The following is a 19,112-nucleotide window of genomic DNA, read 5'->3' as shown; positions in this document are numbered from 1 at the left end:
TCATGAAATAGTCTTTAATTAATGTTAAAACTTCATAATCTGATGTTTTGGGTGGTGTGTCCTATATATATAATAGATCCATTTAATTGTGGTGTTCAAATATCCTATCACAAACACCTTTTTACTGACAGATGAGTGTTGAATGATCTACCTATGACTGTGGATTTGTCCCTCTTTACTTTAGTTCTGCTACCCTGTTTCCCCGAAAATAAGACAGTGTCTTATATTAATTTTTCCTCCCAAAGTTGCGCTAGGTCTTATTTTCGGAGGATGTCATATTTTCGGGGAAACACGGGTAGTTATGCTTCATGTGTTTAAAATTCTGATAATGGTTAAATAGATATTTAAGATAATTCATTTGTTATCTCCCTGATTAATCCACTTATCCTATTTTTCTCTTCATCTTTGATAATATTTCTTGTTCTAATATCTACTTGGCTTGATAATAATATAGCTACTTCAGTATTCTTTTTATTAGTGTTTACATGGCATATGTTTTTCTATACTTCGGTTTTTAACTTACCTGTATTTTATATTTTTCACTACACAACATACAGTTAATATTGCTTTTTAAAATTCAGTTTACAAATATGCACCTTTTAATTTGATTGTTAAACCATTTATTATAAATATCAGCATCAATACGATTGGGTTCCTGTCTATCATCTTGCTGTTTGATTTTTCTTTGTCTTATTTTTATCTCTCTTGAACTAATTATATGTCTTTTGTACATCTTCCCTGTTTTCCCCTCAACTGTTGGCTTATTAGCATTAACTCTGTTTTATTTTTTTCTTAGAGATTGCTCAAGGTCAGCAGTTCAAAAACATTTTAGTCTTAGAACCCCTTTATACTCAAATGACTTCATGCTGGACCTCAAAGAGTTTTAGTTTAAATGGATTGTATCTCTTAATATTTATTATATTAGAAATTTAAAAATTAAAAGCATTAATTCTTTAGAAAAATAAACATTAAAACCCATTGTATAGTAATATAAATTACAGTTATTTTATTTAAAAATCTGTTTTTTAAAACAAAATAATTAGTGATAAGAGTGACATTATTTTCATTTTTGGCAAAGTTTTAAAATTTCTTAGTGCTGGATCCTGCACTCAGTCTGTTGTGATGTATCACATCACATCCTGGAAACTTGTAAATTTATGAGAGAAGGCAAATGGTATCTAAGTGTTTACTATGCAAATACAGGGTGTCCCAAAAAATTTATACACACTTTAACAGCTGATAGCTGAATTTTTTTTTCTTTTCAGATTTAAATCATTAGAATTAAAGATGGCAGCCAAAGTCTGTGTAATTTTGGGGATTACCCTGTAATTTTGACCTTGTCACCCCTGAAGGTTATAGACAAGTCCATAAATTCCTGGCTTATATCCTAAGAACTGTCGTCCTAAAGCTTAACTTATTGCAGTATATACTTAAGTTCCATTGCTCCATTTTAGTTATAAAATAAGACTCTTACTATAACACATTTCCTTTAGCCCTCCCATCATTTGTGCTATTATTACCATATAACTTACTTCTAATTTCTAAATAAATTGCATAAAAATTATTATTTTTACTTTAAACAACCATCTTTTATGGAAATTTAAAAGTTAAAAAAATTATATGAGAACACATGCTTACCATTCCTGACACTTCATTTGTTTGTTTAAATCCAAATTTCCATCTGGTATAATTTCCTTTTGCCTGAAGAATTTCCTGTAACAATTCTTTTAGAGCAGTTTGGCTGCTGATGAATTCTCTTGGCTTTTGTTTTTATAAAAAAAAAAAAAAAATCACCTTTATTTTTGAAGAATATTTTCACCAGATGCAGAATTCTAAGCTTACACTTTCTTCCAGCTTTTAAAGTTGTTTGATTGTCTTGCACAGTTTCTAACCAGAATTCTGCACTAATTCTTATCTTTGTTCCTTTGATTCTGATTTAAATTTTTTCCCTTAGTTGTGGATTTTTAGCAAGTTGGTTATGGTGAGTTATGAAGCGATATAGTGGTGGTGACAGTGCACGTGGGCATGTACACACGGTTGTGTGTTTATCTTCTTGAATTGTGTAGAGCTTCTTAGATCTAGGGGTTTGTAGTTTTCATTAAATATGAGAAATATGCAGCCATTGTTTCAAAGGTTTTGTTTTCCTCTTTTCTCTTTAAGACACTCCAAGTACATGATGTTAGACCATTTGGACACTGTACCAAAGATTGCTGAGGCTCTTTTTATTTTTATTTTTTTTAGTTTAAAAAGTCTTCTTTGGCTTGATTAGTTTGAAGCTAACTAATCTTTACTTCTCCTGTATCTAATATGCTGTCAATCCCATGTAGTGAAATTATGCAAATATATGTTGTATATTTTATTGATAAATTCCATCTGGCTCCTATTTAAATCTTCCATGTCTCTGTTATGTTCTTGTTCTCCTTTAAATGCACGTACATCATTTGCTGGTGCCATCACTTCTTTGCTATTCATAGGTTTGTTTCTATGACTGAGTTTTCTCCTGATTCTTTTCATGTCTGGACATATTGATCAGATGTTGGACACTGTGATGTTATATATTTGAGTGTCTTGGTGTTGTCAGGAGTTTAGTGACTTGTGGAGTGGTTTGATCTCTCTCAGGTCTCTTTTTAAGTTTGCTAGAGTGAGTTTACAATAGCTGCATTCCAGAGATAGTTCAGCTCCGTCTCTTATGTGTGACCGCTCTGGGTCTCCATGGACTCTCCACTCTGACTGCTGCAAGTCTCCCCACTCTCTGTGGGCTCTAGGAATTGTTCAGCTAACAATCTGCCATCATTCCTCGCCAAGGTCTGTGGAATGGCCTATCAAGCAGCCAAGACTCACTGCGTAGATTGGAGCTCTTTCTCTGCACAACCTGCTTTATTGCAGGACCTGCTTCAAAACTTTGAGCTGTTTCAGTGTCCCTAGTTCTGACCTGATCTCCTCAACTCTCGAATGCTGCCAGGCCCTGTGTTTCCTGTCAGAGGGCTTACCTTACCTGTTTCTCTTCTTTCAGGGATCAGAGTCCTGTGAGGATTTTTGTCCAATATCAGAAAATGATTTCATGTGTTTTGCCTAGTTTTTATATGTAAGAGGCTAGGTCTAGTTTTTATTTCTCTATCCTGGTTGGAGATTGAGTCTATTTTGAGTTTTTGAGTATTTATTAGGCAATGACACACTCAATATGTTTTATCAATAATGACCCCAAATGCAAGTCATTGCTATGCTATTGTCTTTTGTTCAGCCTTCCTGAATGATGTGCATGATGGCTAGCTAAATCTTGAACTTCAGCATGGCTGTGGATTGTTGTCTCCCTGGGAAACATACTGCCATATATAAGGAGCTCTACATCTGTGACCTTTAAACAGCTGAGCTTTAGGATTCAGATTCCAAGTTCTAAATTATATCTCATTCCTAATGAACCTCTGCATCATCACACATCATCCCTTGGAGAAATGATCATGCGTCAATATTTGACAAAGATAGGTCCCTCAACATAAGAGGTGTTGTGTAAATGCATGTGGTAATCCTGCACTTGGAAACCCTTGGCTGAGGGATCAAATGAAACATTCTCTTTTAAAGCCTTTACTGTTGGGAATTAAGAAAAGTCATCTGAAGCTTCTTGGTGAAAGAAAATTACTGGATTATTTCTAGATTTGACTTTGGGAGGTGATTAGAATTAGGAACAGCCTAAGGTTTACTTTGTGGATGCTCAGTGTCTCAAGTTACTTTGAATTTGTTGTTTCAAAAGGCAGTGTTTAAGTTACATACTTAAGTCAAGAACTGGGAGTGGTTATTAAGGTTTCTATTTTACCATCATGCTCTAAGCATGGCCAGTATCTGTGTGGGGGCTAAAGGAAAGAAGAATTGAGGGAAAGTCAGGGATCTAAGGTCAGGTGGGATCACATGTGATGAAATAGCAGTGGGCAGCTATTTCATCACATGTGGTCCAAGTGGATTTTTATTTGACCACAACTTTACAGATAGATAATTTGTGGTTTGAATACCAAAGGCTTCAAAACATAGCTATTTGGGGGAAAAAAAGAATGATTCTTATTCTGAGAAGGCTGTGGAATTGAATCTGATTTGATTTTTCCTTTTCAGTAAATGGGTACATAGACATTCGCCCCAGACAGAATGATATTTAGATGCTGAAAAGTATGTCATAATCTATGGTAACCTTCGCTTTCTGGACTAAGAAGGACCACAATTTTCAGACAATAAGATACTTTCAACTGGTAAAAAAGATGAAGTAGATCTATATGTTCTAGTGGGAGAGATCTAAAACATAGATGCATATTCTACAATAATACTTATAATGATTAAGAAAATCAATGTATTAAGTTTTTTATGCACAGAGATTTTTTAAAATCTCTGTGCATATGAATAAATGGTGTATGTACACAGGTTTAAAAATAATACATATACCCTGTTTCCCCAAAAATAAGTCAGTGTCTTATATTAATTTTTGCTCCCAAAGTTTCGCTAGGTCTTATTTTCATGGGATGTCTTCTTTTTCCATGAAGAAGAATACGGTACACATTTATTGTTAAATGAAAATAAAGGAAATTTATTACCTGTATATGGTACGGTAGTATGGTAGTTGTCAACACAAACCAGAAAAACTGTGAATCCTACAGTATCAAAAATTTACTCATTTATTCAATGACAATCATGTCATCATCTTCTGGAGCATCATCATAACAATCCAATTCCTGAATTTCCTGGTGAATTTCTTGTGACTCCATTTCTTTCAGAATCAGTGCACCAAATCTCTCATGTTTAGCAATAGCACTGTCTTTAAATGAGTACTTCTTGTCAAGGTAGCCTGCTCACAGTGCGTTAGCAATGCAACTGTCAGTGATTGAATTCTTCACCCAAGTCACAACTTCTTGCAGTTTAGGTTTCACAAAGCTGATTTCTCTCTATTCTATTTTCAGTGTAGTCATTAATTTCCATGCACAAATTCTCTTTGAATGGCTTGTTTATTGCAATATCAAGAGTGTGGAGAGAGGCCGTCATTTCTGCGGGAATCATTATCTGATCTATTTTTCTTTCATGAAGAAATGTCTTCATGTCTTTAGCATGGTGAGTGCTGGCTGCATCCCAGACTAGCAGACCTCTTTGGCTCCCTCGCATAACAAGCAGCAGCATTAAATCGACCACTTCCTTATAACTGCATGTGTGGCCCAGGCTTTTTCAGTTTCAAGAATAAAAACGCCCAAAACACGTTCAGTCTTTTCCTTCTTGCCCTTAGAAATTATTAAAGATGGGATTTTAGTGCCATCCAGATGAATTGCCAAAATACAGGAAACACGTGTACTTTCGTAAGCAGTGGAGGGATTGTACACTAAGGAGCACCCCGCTGTTCAATTGTTGTTTGAGATGATTGGCCCATAAACACTGCAGTTTCATCCATAGCAATCATTTTGGAAAGATTGTATTTAGAGAAGTTAGCATCATCAATAAAGGACTTGAATGCAAGTGCTCGCTTAATAACTTGAGTATCTTCCAACCTAAACAATGTTGTAGATCTTCTTAAAGACAGTTCACTTCGCTGAAGGAAATTATCCAGCCAGTGTTGTGATGCTTTGAAGTCTTCGGGGGCTATGTCAAACTGTGGTGCCATTGCAAGGGCAAATTCTTGAATCTGAGCCCCATTCACAACCAAAGCCTCTGCTCTCCTGTCAACAACCCATTCACAGATCAAGTCTTCTAGCTCGGAAAATAATGGTTGCCGACCTGATCCACACTTGCGCTTTTTAGCATTTCCCTTGTCCACTTGTTCAATGAGGTTACTATAGTCTGCTCGCCATTTTTGGACCAATCAGATACTCAACATCTTCTCTTTGCAGAAAGCAGTAAGATTTTGGCCCCAAGAGTCTTCCACAATTCCTTTCTTGTACTCCATGGAGTAGCTTTTTCTTTTTGCACTCATTTCTAGGGGTAAAAAAAAGGAATTGGGGTATCAAGGTGGGGGAAGGGGATCACTTAAAATGACACAGGAGGGATCAGAGGGGGGAATCAAAATGGCACAGGAGAATCAGAGGGGGGATTACCATTTTAGTAACCCCTTTTGATCCTCCTGTGTCATTTTGATTGCTCCCTCTGATCCTCCTGTGTCATTTTAAGTGATCCCCCTCCCCCCACCCCTATGCCACTGAACACCTTCGCCAGACATCCCCCCTACCCCTTTATCAGACATTTACCCCCTGGGGCCTGCCTGGGGACTGTCATTGGGCTTGCTGGGGCCTGGATCTGGGCTGGAGCAGGGTCTGCCACTGACTGAGAACCTTCAGTCATCATGAGGGCGGCCGCGAGCATCAGGCGGTGTCACCAGAGACAGACCAGCACTCACCACCTTCACCGCATCCTGTCCGCTCTAATCCTCCTGTTCTTCTACACGCATCTGCGAAAGTCTCCTCTCTCCCGTCCTGCGCTCACCGCTTACTCCGACCTCCACTCTGCCTCCACACAGCAGTGATGTCAGGACTCCGCGTAAAGTCACTGGTTGCTAGACACCAGTTGGGGTGGCCCTAGCAACCAGTTTGTGGTAAATTAATTTTCATTCTGAGACAGAGCCTAAGGGGGCCTTATTTTCGTTGGGATGCCTTATATTTCACTCAGAAGGAAACCTGTAAGTAGGTCTTATTTTCGGAGGATATTTTATTTTCGGGGAAACACGGTATTGTCATATGAAGAAGAAAAACCTGGAGAGATACAACTATTAGTAAACTATCCATGGTGTCTACTTCTGAGTTCAGTTATGGGAGGGAGAATGGATATTTACCTTTTATTTTATATATTCCTCTGTATTAGTAATTTTAGAAGTTGGCATTTATTGAGCATTTACCATATGCCCAGAACTGTGCTAAGCATTCCACATACTTAGCACTGTCTGACTCAATCCTCACACCTCAGTGGCTTCCCTAGAATGTTCATATTGTAAATGCTTACAGGTGCCAAGTTGTCAGGAAGGGGATCTGGGTTTGCTTACCAAGCACACCATTGTAAATCAGATTGTGTGGAGAATGTTGCCAAGCAACACCTTGCTGCTAATACCCCTCATAACAATCTAAAGAAGTACTATTATTCCCAATTGAAAGATAATGAAACCGAGGCACAAAGATGATGAAACTGAGGCACAAAAGTAATTTGCCCAATGTCACATGGCTCATGAGTAGAAGAGCCTATCTGTTAAAATGTGTAGTTTAGGCTCTTAATTTGAATTTTTTGTAAGACAATATTACTTCTTATAACTTGAAAATATTTTAAAAATTCAAATAGCCAATCTAAAAATGTGATTTTTAATATATTTGGAGACAGAAATGAAAAAAATGTTCGAATATATTATTACTGGTAAAAGTAGGTATCAAAGTAAAACAAATATGTACTTGGGAACATTGCTACTAATACTAAGTTAGATGTGGCCTTTTATTTGTAAATTTTCACCAAAGATTAAATTATATGACTGTCTGTTTTTCCCTTTCCCCCCCCTTTTAAACAGGATAGATTTACAAGTAGTGTTTGAGCATCATGGAGTTTTTAGGTTCAACTTTAACGGCAACTTATGCCCACCCTAGACCAACACCAACCAACTTTCTACCAGCCATCGGTACCGTGACATCAAGCTATAAGGACCGCTTCCCCCACTACAATGTGACCCATAGCTTGAGTCTTCCTTGGAGACCAAGCACATACTACAAAGTAGCTGCTAACTCACCAACCTTGGGCCCCTACTGCACCAGAGCTCAGAAGGTATCCGAGAGCCCCATGCTCCCTTTTGTTTCCAATAGAACCACTCTCTTTACGCGGTACACTCCTGATGATTGGTACAGGTCCAATTTAACCAACTATCAAGAATCCAACACTTCCCGACATAATTCAGAGAGTCTAAGAGTAGACACATCTCGCTTGATTCAAGACAAATACCAACAAATAAGAAAAACCCAGGCAGATTCCACTCAAAATTTGGGAGAACGAGTCAATGACATAGGATTTTGGAAATCTGAAATAATTCATGAGCTGGATTCAATGATTGGAGAGACAAATGAACTAACTGATTTTAAGAAAAAATTGGAGAGGGCTTTGATGGAGACAGAAGCCCCTCTTCAGGTAAATATAAGACCTTATGATTAATGACTCTGCTGTTATGATTATAATTCACTGGTTGAATTTCTGAGGTTAATTATTGGTTGAATTGTGTTTTATTTCACCTGTAGAAGTCAGCTCCTATCAATAAATAAGTAACTGGTGCCAGTAATGTTAAAACAATTGCTATTTTTACACATTATACAGAATAATCATATAAGCAGAAAGAATTCTGAATGTAAAGCAAAGGAGGCTAGTTAAAGAGACACCTTGGAACACACAATATATTTAAGAGATGGGAAGATGAAATTTTTATCTTGGTCATTGATATCCCTGGATTAACATACGTAAACATTTTGGGGGAAAATACATCCACAAAACCAACTATTTGTTTAGTCTGGGTTGTGAAATGCCTGTGTGTACAGTATAATTCCATTTACTGACACAAGGAAGTGATCAAATTAGACTTTATATATAATTGATTTCAAAGAGAAAGGGAGAGAGAGGGGGGGGGAGATAAACATCAATGATGAGAGAGAATCATTGATTGGCTGCTTCCTTCATACCACCTACTGGGGATCAAGCCTGCAACTTAGGCATGTGCCCTGACCAGGAATTGAAGGGTGACCTTCTGGTTCATAGGTTGATCAACCATGGAGCCACACCAGTGGGGCCAAATGAGATCTTCTTAGGAGATGGAATAGTTTAGTTGAATAGAGAAATGAGACTGAGGTTAAGCCAGTTGGGGACATGGAGGCCACATTGCAGTTGGTTACTGGCCTCTGACCAGGCTTCGAAGTGAATTCAAATTGCCTCCAACCTTCTGAGTGTGTGAGGGCACTCCAATCTCATTCTATACACCTTCACTGAAAGAAGACATTCTGTGTGTGTGTGTGTGTGTGTGTGTATGTGTGTGAGCAAAGCTCATACCATTTTTCTTCATATTTGGGTGACTTATTTGCCACATGATAAACATTTGCCATAGTTTATTGTTACATCTGTAGTGGCTGATGTAACCACTGCAGATATACCAATTAAGTATCAAGGAGCTGATGTCTAGTGAGTTGAAGAGTTTGTTGGAGACCCCTGCACAGTTACTCTTTTTGTGCCCCCTCCCTATTAAAAACAAGCATATACAAATGCATGCAACCCACCAGAAATTTTAAGAGAGGTTGATAGACACTAATGATGTCATCATGAATTGTCTTTTGGGGATTAGAAGCCCTTCTGTACTTTCTCTGTGCTCCACTCAGTGTGAGGATTTCTGGTCTATTCTATGCCCAACCACATCCAAGTGCACTTACTTTAAATTATCCTGGCAAGTGCTCCTTTCAGAGATGACTGCTTTCAGTGAGATGGTTCTCATTTGAATTGATTTTTTCTTCAATTTTTGTCTAGAAGTTTTTGATTACTTATTATCAACATAGTATGGGAAGGCCCTGATTAAAATCAGTCATGTAAACTGATTCCTCTCAAAAGAGAAAATATAGATTGCCATCTCATGAAAAAAATGTTAAAACTTCATAAAAATGCTAATGAAATCAATGAAGTAACCATCTTTGACCTATAAAATTAACAAAAATTTGATAACATCTAGGATTGGCAAAGTTCAGAAAGTGAACACTTTCATACATTGCTGGTAGGACTATGCAAAGGAGAAACTTCCTGGAAAGTTATTTAGTAATACACATTAAAATAATCAGAGTTCCTGTCAACTCATTAATAATCTTCTAGCAAATGTGAATTGCACTATTAAAAAATTAAAGATTCACTCAAAGATTTTGTTCAATGATATTATATTTGGATTATAATGGTCATACTATTATATTTTAAAAATAATTTAACATTATAAAATCACCACATATCATGAAATATTCTTTGAAAAAGTATTTTAGAAATTACATAATGTTTTTTCATACTTAATTTATGTCTAGCAATATAGGCTATTTTCCATTGGTGCCATTTATATGCTTTGTCTCAAAGATTATTTCATGAATATGGCCTATCATTTAATGTCAACCCCAAAAAGCATAATACAACATTATAAGGACACTATAATCTCTGTTTTGTTAAAGACAAACAAACAAAACATTGATAGGAGTATGGCTAAATCATCTCCTATTTGTATTTTTCTCTTTAATGGATAAGACAATTTTATTTTTATAATTGCCTTTTTAAAAATAATCACTTGGATTTTGGCTACACAAGTATTTTGGTGTCTTTAAAGACAATTATTTGTCTTTTTCCTTAGTCTTCTTATAGAACATGTTTGGAGATAATATAAATAATACCTTGAAAACTCAGGTTATTGAAATATTTCTGTAGAAGAAATTAACACCAAGTAATTTTCTCAGATACTAAGTTGTGGCAATCAATTTAATGCTATCTGCTTCATTTTGTCAGCTCAAATTTGGAAAAATTTCAAACTACAATTGAAGAGTTAACTCTTTACCTTCTAACTAGAACAAGGGGTTTACTTACTAGTAGCTGTCATGGTTTGTGTCACCCACATTTCCAACAAATAGGCTTGAAAAGTTGGTATTGGGAGTGTTTGTTGACTTGTGTTAGAAGCAGGTCATTAGACACTCAGGTCACTGGTGTTAGTCAGTTTGTGTTAGAGATTTTCCTAATCTGTGTATCTGCAGGTAGCTCGAGAATGTCTTTTTCATCGAGAGAAGAGAATGGGTATTGACTTAGTTCACGATGAAGTAGAAGCAGAGCTGCTGACGGTAAATATGGGGGAAATGCTTTAACCAGGAACTTAGCTGCCAACATGCGTTTAATGTTAAAACAAAAGTGATGTTACATATAGCCACTTATAAAAAGAAACTAGGGGCCTTGTACATGAAATGCGGGCACTGGGGGTGGGGGTTCCTCAGACCAACCTGCCCCCTCTCACATACTGGGAGCCCTCAGGGGATGTCCTACTGAGATCCCATGCGGAGCGGGCCTAAGCCAAAGTCTGGCCTTCCTTTGTGGGAGGCAACCTGGCTGATCTGGGGAAGGCACCAGCCCATCACCTTGATGCTGCAGCCACTGCTAGTCACCACAGTCACCAAGGTATTTTCATTAACATGGACTTCAGTCCCTTCACCAAGAAAAAATGACAATTTTCTTTAGGCATTTTCAAGATGTGTCTTTCATAAGATATGCATTTCTTTCTTTCTTTTTTTTTTTTCTTTTTTTTATCTTCACCTGAGGATATGTTTCCATTGACTTTTAGAGAATGTGGAAGTGAAAGGGAAAGACAGAGAGAAACATCAAAGTAAGAGGAACATTTTGATTAGTTGCCTCCTGCATGAGTCCTGATCTGGGCCCCAGCCAGGGAGGAGCCTGCAACCTAGGTACATACCCTTGATCAGAATCGAACCCAGACTCTGCTGTCAGCAGGCCAAGGCATTATCCACTGAGTCAAACCAGCTAGGACAGGATATGACATTTCTTAGCCCTCCAGCAGCAGACCTTTGTTTTTTTCTCCAGAAATGTGGAGAAAAACCCTACATCACCATTTTTGGATTCTTATTACCCAAGTTACTACGAATATTACCAGTGGCATACAGGAAGCTTAGCCAATGTGCAGTTAGAAAAGGTGTTTCCTCTATAGTTCACACCAATTCGGGCTGGGCCCTGCCCAGGCCCTAAAGCCTCTGGCCTAAGCTTTAGGCCTGGGCAGGGGCCCTCCAGCTCCCTCTGGTTACCAGCTCCACCCCTGCCCAGCCCTGCCCAGGCCGAAAGCCTCTTGGGCAGGAGAGGAGCCCCAGCTCCCTGAGATCAATCACAGGGGTCCTGCTCTTGTCCAAGCCAAAAGCAGACCCCCAGCTCCCTGCGATTGATTGCAGGGGGTCTGCTTCTGCCCAAGCGATCGATCGCTGGGGGTCCGCTCCTGCACCAGGCCTTGAGCAGGAGCAGAGCCCAGATCGATCACAGGGGATCTGCTCCTCAACTGATGAATGATAAATAAAGCGTGGTCTCTCCATGCAATAGAATGCTATTCAGCTATAAAAAGGAATAGAGTGCTGCTGCATTCTACTACATGAATGACCCTTGAACAGATTCTACTGCATGAAGGGAGCCTGTGCCAAGGACCACACACTGCATGATTCCATCGATATGAAATGTCCAGATTAGGGAACTCTACAGAGACTGACAGTAGATTAGTGTCTGCTCAGGAGAAGGCGGCTTGGGGATTGGAAACTGGGAATTGCAGCTAAGGGGTATGTTGTCTCCTTGGTGGGTAATGAACATGTTTTAAAAGTTGGTTCTAGTGATAGTTATGCAACTCTGTGAATAAAAACTATTGAATTGTACATGAATTCCATTGTATGTGAACAATATATCAAGAAAATATTTATTGAAGTTGTTCATCATAATATTGTTTAATGTCATGGGGAAATGTTCAAGTTTAAAATTTAAAAACAAACCACAAAACTCTTCACTTGAAAAAGTTGTAACAATTTTGTGCACTTTTTAAATATCATCTTGGTACTATTTTGAGTTCCTAGATCTTCTAATGTGAATATCAGAGGAAATCAAATGTTTATTTTAAAAACTCTGATATAACACCTGATATATATAGTGTTTACAAAACAGCAGCGTCAAAATCCCACATGTGAGGTCAAGCAGAGCGGTGGGGCTGTTGGGCACAGTGGGCCAGTGGGGCAGGAAGGCAGCCTCTGTTTGGACCAAAGAGCTGGGCATGTTGGAGGCTACCTCACGGCCAGAGACAAGCCCCTTTTTGACTGCCTTTTCCCTCCCTGATTTACTATCTTGGAAGAATAGTTAATATTCATTTTGCACATCTCCAGAATTGTATTGTTTAGAACCAGAGATGTAAAAAACCTTGAAATCTTACCCCTTTCCCAGCTTGTTCCATGATATGACTTTTTATAGCCCTATAAATAATGAATTTCAGCCTGATATTTAGATCACACTGTTATTGGGGCATATATGAAAATAAGTAGATATAAAGTTGTTTAATTGTTTAACCAGAAACCTAATTTTCCTTCATCTGTGTTTTGTTATATTGTTGACTTTGAATGCAATACTCAATAACAAAAACATTAATGTGTGTGTTTTTCAATTGAGTAGGAAGTTGATAATATTCTGTGTTGTCAAGAAAGGATGAAGCTGCATTTGGATAAGGCCGTGGCCCAACTTGCGTAAGAGCTTTACCTCATACAATGTAAAAACTATAACCTCTCACACAATGTAAGATCTATTATGACACTATACTTCTATACCTTCCATTCAGATTTCTCTTAGTTTCTTATATGAGAACTAGAGGCCCAGTGCATGAAATCCGTGCAAGGGCTGAAGGGTGTCCCTCAGCCCAGCCTACACCCTCTTCAATCTGGGACATCCCTCTCACAATCCAGGACTGCTGGATCCCAACGGCTTGCCTGCCTGCCTGACTGATTGCCCCTAATCACTTATGCTTGCCAGCCTGATCACCCTTTAACCACTCCCCTGCCAGCCTGATTGATGCCTAACTGTTCCCCTGCCAGTCCCATTTCCCCTAACTGCCCTCCCCTGCTGGCCTAGTTGCCCCCAACTGCCCTCCTCTACAGGCCTGATCACCCCCAACTGTCCTCCCTGCCAGCCATCTTGTGCCAGCCATCTTGTGTCCACATGGGGGCAGCCATCTTTGACCATCTTGTGTGATGGTCAATTCACACATTACTCTTTTATTAAATAGGATTTCTTACATATGGATACACAAACACACACATAAGTGCTCACACATGTTTATATTTGGAGATTAAAATGAGTACTTGGAATGCTTACTTTACATTTTTATTTAAAAAATAATTTGAGATTTCATAGAAATTATTTCTGTCTTAACTTGGAGTATGGCTAATATTTCTTTTAACTCAAAAGACTGTTACTCTTTGATGAGAGAGTGACTTGGGGTGTACAGCCCCCAACAGTTGGAAGAGAGATGAACTGTGGTTCACTTTCATGTTTACTTCCTGTACCTCCTTAAGGACGTGTCCTTCCGATTTCCTGGCAGAAATGTTCCTTCCTGCTCTGATCACACCATCTCAATATTCATTATAACCATTGCTTAGCAATTTGGAATGAAGGGCTTTATAATCAACATTCGTTACATTTCAGCATTCATTCATCATAGCATTGTAAGTGTTCATCCACCTTATTTTCTACCAGAACACGCATCCCTCTTTTCTCTGCAAGGGTGGATAGTAGAAGATGTGAGAAGATGAATAATAATCAGAGGAGGGACTTGCATAGTGATAATAACTGTCAACATAGAACGTGCTGCTGGGGCTGCTGCCTAACAGATCAGTGTTCATTTGGTTATAGTCACAGAAAGAAGTTGGATTCTGCATATACTAATGTTTTCAAGGATTCTGCGTGACATCCTCAGAGTAGTGAGCCTTATAGTCATGTTGGTACTTCTTACTTAGCTTGCCCAGCCTGCCCATCAAGACAGTTGTAAAGATTGGGGGGGGGGGGGCAGGGGGATCCAGGTGTCAATCTGAGATGTCTCTAGAATGTTTATTATAAAGAGTTTGATTCGGAAATTGGTGACACTAGGTATGATAGTAATTAAGGATGACTCACTGCTTATGGTTTAACTATACAATTTACTTAAGCTGTAGATACCAGGCAAGTAGAGTTCCAATATCAACTTCTGGGTTCTGCTCCCTAGGAGTTTCAAAATCACAGTTTAGTGAGGTTCAAAGAATTGCTTCTGCGATTTTCTCCTGGTCCCATTCTTCATCCCCATTTTCTTTCATAATCGGTAGCCTGCTGCCGTCTTCTGGGTCCTTTGCTCTTCTTGGCCCAGATTGTGCCGCCCTGGACAGCACATGCTCCTCAGTCTCCATTACCCACAATCCCATGTGGCCCTGGTCCAGCCTGTGTGGGAAGTTCTGTTTCTGCATGTGCACTTGCTTGGCCTCTTTGTTGGCGATCCTTTAAAGATCTGGGAGAGATGCCCACCTCACTTCCTCGGACAGCTTCCTCAGCATCTGGTGGCCTGAGCCCCAGATATGGCCACTGGGCTGGGTCCACCCAAGGTGATGGGAGGAGGAAAGGAGCAGTGAAGCATTTAGCTTGAATCTTCGCTGGATATGAAATCTCATTGGGCACCAACATGGCAGCCAAGATTTCCCATCTTGGGCTATCAGTAGGCTGGTGGGGTGCTGCCTCCAGGACTTTCCTTAGCTCTAGGTAGCCGGAGAGAATCTGAGGCCAGGTCAGGGGAGGAAGGCTGGGGGCCATCCTCATCTGGGACAAAAATGAGAAAGGCCTTCTAATCCTCGAGTTTCAACCAACAACTGAGAGAAGAGGCCAAACCCAGAGTAGCAAGGGTAGATGCCTTGCTGTCCTTTGTCCACTTCACATGTGTACTGTTGCAGAATTCACAGAATGCAGGTGATTTGCATGCTGCTACCCTCGGTTCCACTTCAGAAATAACAATCAAAAAAGAGATCCAAAAGGTCAAGTGACTTACCCAAAGGTACAGACTTGATGGAAGGGATGCTGTCACTAGAACCAGCCCATTCAATTCCGTGCAGGCTTTATTGAGTGACAGCTAGATGCTAAGACAATATTTGGAATACAGAAATGATCAAGACCATCCACTTGTTCTGCTTTTTCAAATGCTATCTATATACTAGTGACTACCAACTTTTTCTTACTAGTCTAGAACTTTCTCCGAAATTCCAACAACCTACTTGATTCCTGCACTTGGATATTCAGTGGACACCCAAGCTCAGCATGTCGGCTGCATTCTGTCCTGTCCTGAGCTCCTCGCCCATAGCTTGGCCCACCCTAGTTGATAGGATTTGCTCTTCCAGTCACTGAACTTCAGCTCTTTATTCTCACTGATGTTCAGTCTCCTAGGAGATTCTCTTGGTCCCATCTTTAAAACACATCCAGGATCTGAGCACTACTCATCTCTTTCACTGCTACCCCTCGGTCTGAGCCACCCTCATCTCACCTGGGTAATGGCCCCATCTGCTCCCGAGTCTCCCTGACTCCCTTGCAGCTGTTCCCAGCCCAGCACTAGAAGGCTCCTCTGAATTGTAAGTCTGTGATCTCTCGCTTCCTCAGGAGGAAAGCCCAGTGCCTCTGGTGTCCTGAGGCTCTGCTTGATCTGGTTCCCCCAGTGTGCCTTTGCTCACACGCTACCACCTCAAGAAGTCCTACCCACTGGCCCTATTTAACAACCTCACTCATGCTCCTGGCCCATTTTCCTGCTAACAAACCACATGACTTGCTTATTTGCCATGATCATCGCCTGTCTCCTCCCAACAGTATGCAGGCTCCTCCTCCTCCGAGATGTTTTGTCACATTCTGGGTGTGCAGAACAGTGTCTGGCATGTGGTAGCACTGGTTGCTATTTGTTGAATGAACTCCTCCAGGAGTGAAGACATGGCTGCCAGTCTCCAACACTCCTCCCCCCCCCCCCCCCCCCGGGCCTGTCCTTTGGTAGTGACTACCAGGCCTCTTTTCTGCTGGCAGGACAGGAAACCACCATCTCAGAGCTCACCACCTCCTCCCGGAGCGTGGCTGCTAAAGCAAGCAAGCCTGGGAGCCCACCCATCCAACTCTTCCAAGCACTGACTCCTGCCCTGGAGGTTGATTTTGACCCTTGGTTTCTATCTCCTGGACAGCTCCTCAGGCTTCATGTGACCACAAACTGAGGCACCTGTAGGCCCAGAGGCTGGCTATAATAGCCTCACATTTCTCACCAGAGCACAGCAGGGGAGGGGTATGGGGGAAGAGTTCAGGAGGGAGACAGACAGAGCAGCACACGTGTGGACAGGTTCCTCTAAGCCAGGGTCCTCTCTGGAACCATTTGTGTTTTAGGAAAGTTGACTCCAGTCCTAGGGCTCCAGATGCTTGACCCCTGTGTATCTGCTCATCTTCTCTCCTAGCCATGGGAGGGGCCTGATGGGCGGGGTTCTAATTACTCATGTGCATGGCCATGCTCAGGGAAGGGTCCTCTTAATGGAAAAAGGTGGCCATGGTGTGAAAAAGGAGGGACCTGGGAAGCAGGAGAGGGTGGGTCTCAGCAGAGAGGGCCGCTCCTCTCCCTCTTATGACATCGCTCCCCGATCTTGAAGCTCCGTGTCCTCCTCTGTGTTGCAGAGCGAACAGAGCAGCCCAGCATGAGCTGGAGAAGGACCTACATGACAAGCAGGTGGCACACCGGATCGATGACAAGTGCCATCACCTGCGGAACACCTCAGACGGTGTCAGCTACTTTCGCGGAGTGGAGAGGGTGGACGCGACGTAAGTGGGGCACACACCTTCATGATTTTGATGGTATTTACTGTGTTCGCTCTTCTTTCAAAGGGATGCAGCTGGCAAGTTAAAATGGGAGCCATGGGGAGGTATGGGGAGGCATGGGGAGGGAATGGCCACGCTTGCGCTGGGCAAGTGTCCAGTTCAGGCGCTGTGTGTTCACAGTCAGGCGCTTGCATCCTGTATTCTTTTGGAAAAGGGTGTTTCTTCTTCAGATTCCTACCTATCGAAAGAACACTTTCTGATGTAGAAAACCTAGAAAACACAGCTAAACGTAAAGGAAAGTGCCGCCTGTGTCCGATGCCCAGGACGCAGTGGGGTGCGAGTTGAAAATAGCTTACTGTACTGTTCTTGTTACCACTGATGGTTGAACGTGGTCTGTCCATGGTTGCTTTGCCGGGCCCTGGCATGCAATTTTGGGTTCATGGTCTTCTCCAGTCATTCCCTTTTAAAATAATCAACTCGGTTAGGTGAAATTCACCTTCAATCAATGTATTCAGTGTAAGTGTACATTTTGATGAATTTTGACAGGATTATATGCCTATGTGACCATGACCATAGTTTAGATTAAATAATACTTCCATTGCCCTAGTTGGTTTGGCTCAGTGGATAGAGCATCAGCCTTTGGACTGAAGGGTCCCAGGTTCTATTCCAGTCAAGGGCACATGTCCTGGCTGTGGGCTCAATCCCCAGTAGGGAGCATGCAGGAGGGAGCTAATTAATGATTCTCTCTCATCATTGATGTTTCTATCTCTCTCTCCCTCTTTCTCTGAAATCAATATAAAAATATATTTAAAAAAGTACTTCCATTACCCCTAAAAGTTCCATTGTGCTCCTCCCCACACTCATGCACCCTCTCTTTATAAAGTGAACCCGAAATAGGTTCTCTCCTGTGGGCTGGTCACTCCTACCACCCTAGGGGAGCAGCAGTATGAGCTCTGACTGTTAGGTTCAGAGCTGTGACTCAGATTCAAGTTCTGTGTTCTAAGGGGTCCCCAGTGCCTCTGCCTTGGCTGGACGTGAGCAGGAAGTGTCTTCCTCTGCTCCCCCAGGGATGGGGGGCTGGGCTGGAACCACTCACCCTGACCACATAGCCCTCTGAACAGGGCATCTATGTGCGACATGAACTCTTAGCCACCTCTTGTAGAATGACAGAGTATGGAGTAGATAGTGTGTCATCTAGGGTCACTGGGGCCTGAGCTAAAACCTCTAGCCAACAATAAGAGTATTGTTTGATATAACAACAAGTAAAGAAATGTCACCCATGACCCTACTATCCAGAGGTGCCTGTCCCAACCAGCGGGAGAGCAACGTGGGGGCGAGGAGGCACCTAGAAGGGAATGATAGAGGACAGGAGACGCGAAGAAATGGAGGCAAGACAGGGTTCTGATCAAGCCTCGAATTTTATTATTGAAGCTGCAATATATATATATATATATACACAGGCTGTAGGGGGAGGTTGCCGCGGGGACATTCCAAGGCGGGGCAAACTGTGGGAGAGAGATCAGGGAGGGGATGTTGTAGGGATCTTCCGGAGCAGGATGTGTCCTTAAGCTATAGGTTATCTTTAGCTTCTGGCCAAACCGCAGGGCACCACGTGATCTCTGGTGACTGTGAGTTGTAAGAGGAGTTGGAAACTTAACTCCCAAGATGGAGTTGTATTTTCTAAGATGGAGTTGCTTGTATCAACTCTGATGGCTCCCAACAGGTGTCCAATGTTAACAATTAATCATCAGTCCTTCAAATGC

The 19,112-nt window shown here is 41.1% G+C and overlaps 1 protein-coding gene across 1 annotated transcript in view; it reads left to right on the top strand.

Moving 5' to 3' along the window:
- The window catches only part of TEKT3 (tektin 3), a 45,779-nt gene that overhangs the window by 13,105 nt on the left and 13,562 nt on the right, over positions 1–19,112 (top strand). Inside the window, exons 2-5 of the mRNA XM_084861440.1 lie at positions 7,505–8,112; positions 10,734–10,817; positions 13,177–13,247; positions 17,209–17,352. Of these exons, the coding sequence (XP_084717566.1) occupies positions 7,534–8,112; positions 10,734–10,817; positions 13,177–13,247; positions 17,209–17,352 (878 nt within the window). The 5' untranslated portion in view covers positions 7,505–7,533. The remainder of the gene's footprint in view (positions 1–7,504; positions 8,113–10,733; positions 10,818–13,176; positions 13,248–17,208; positions 17,353–19,112) is intronic.

The sequence above is a fragment of the Pipistrellus hanaki genome (genome assembly GCF_964339955.1).
Source record: "Pipistrellus hanaki genome assembly, chromosome: 16".
NCBI classification, from domain to species: domain Eukaryota; kingdom Metazoa; phylum Chordata; class Mammalia; order Chiroptera; family Vespertilionidae; genus Pipistrellus; species Pipistrellus hanaki.
The sequence above is the reverse complement of the archived record's forward strand: the minus strand, read 5'-3'. Positions and strand labels throughout refer to the sequence as shown.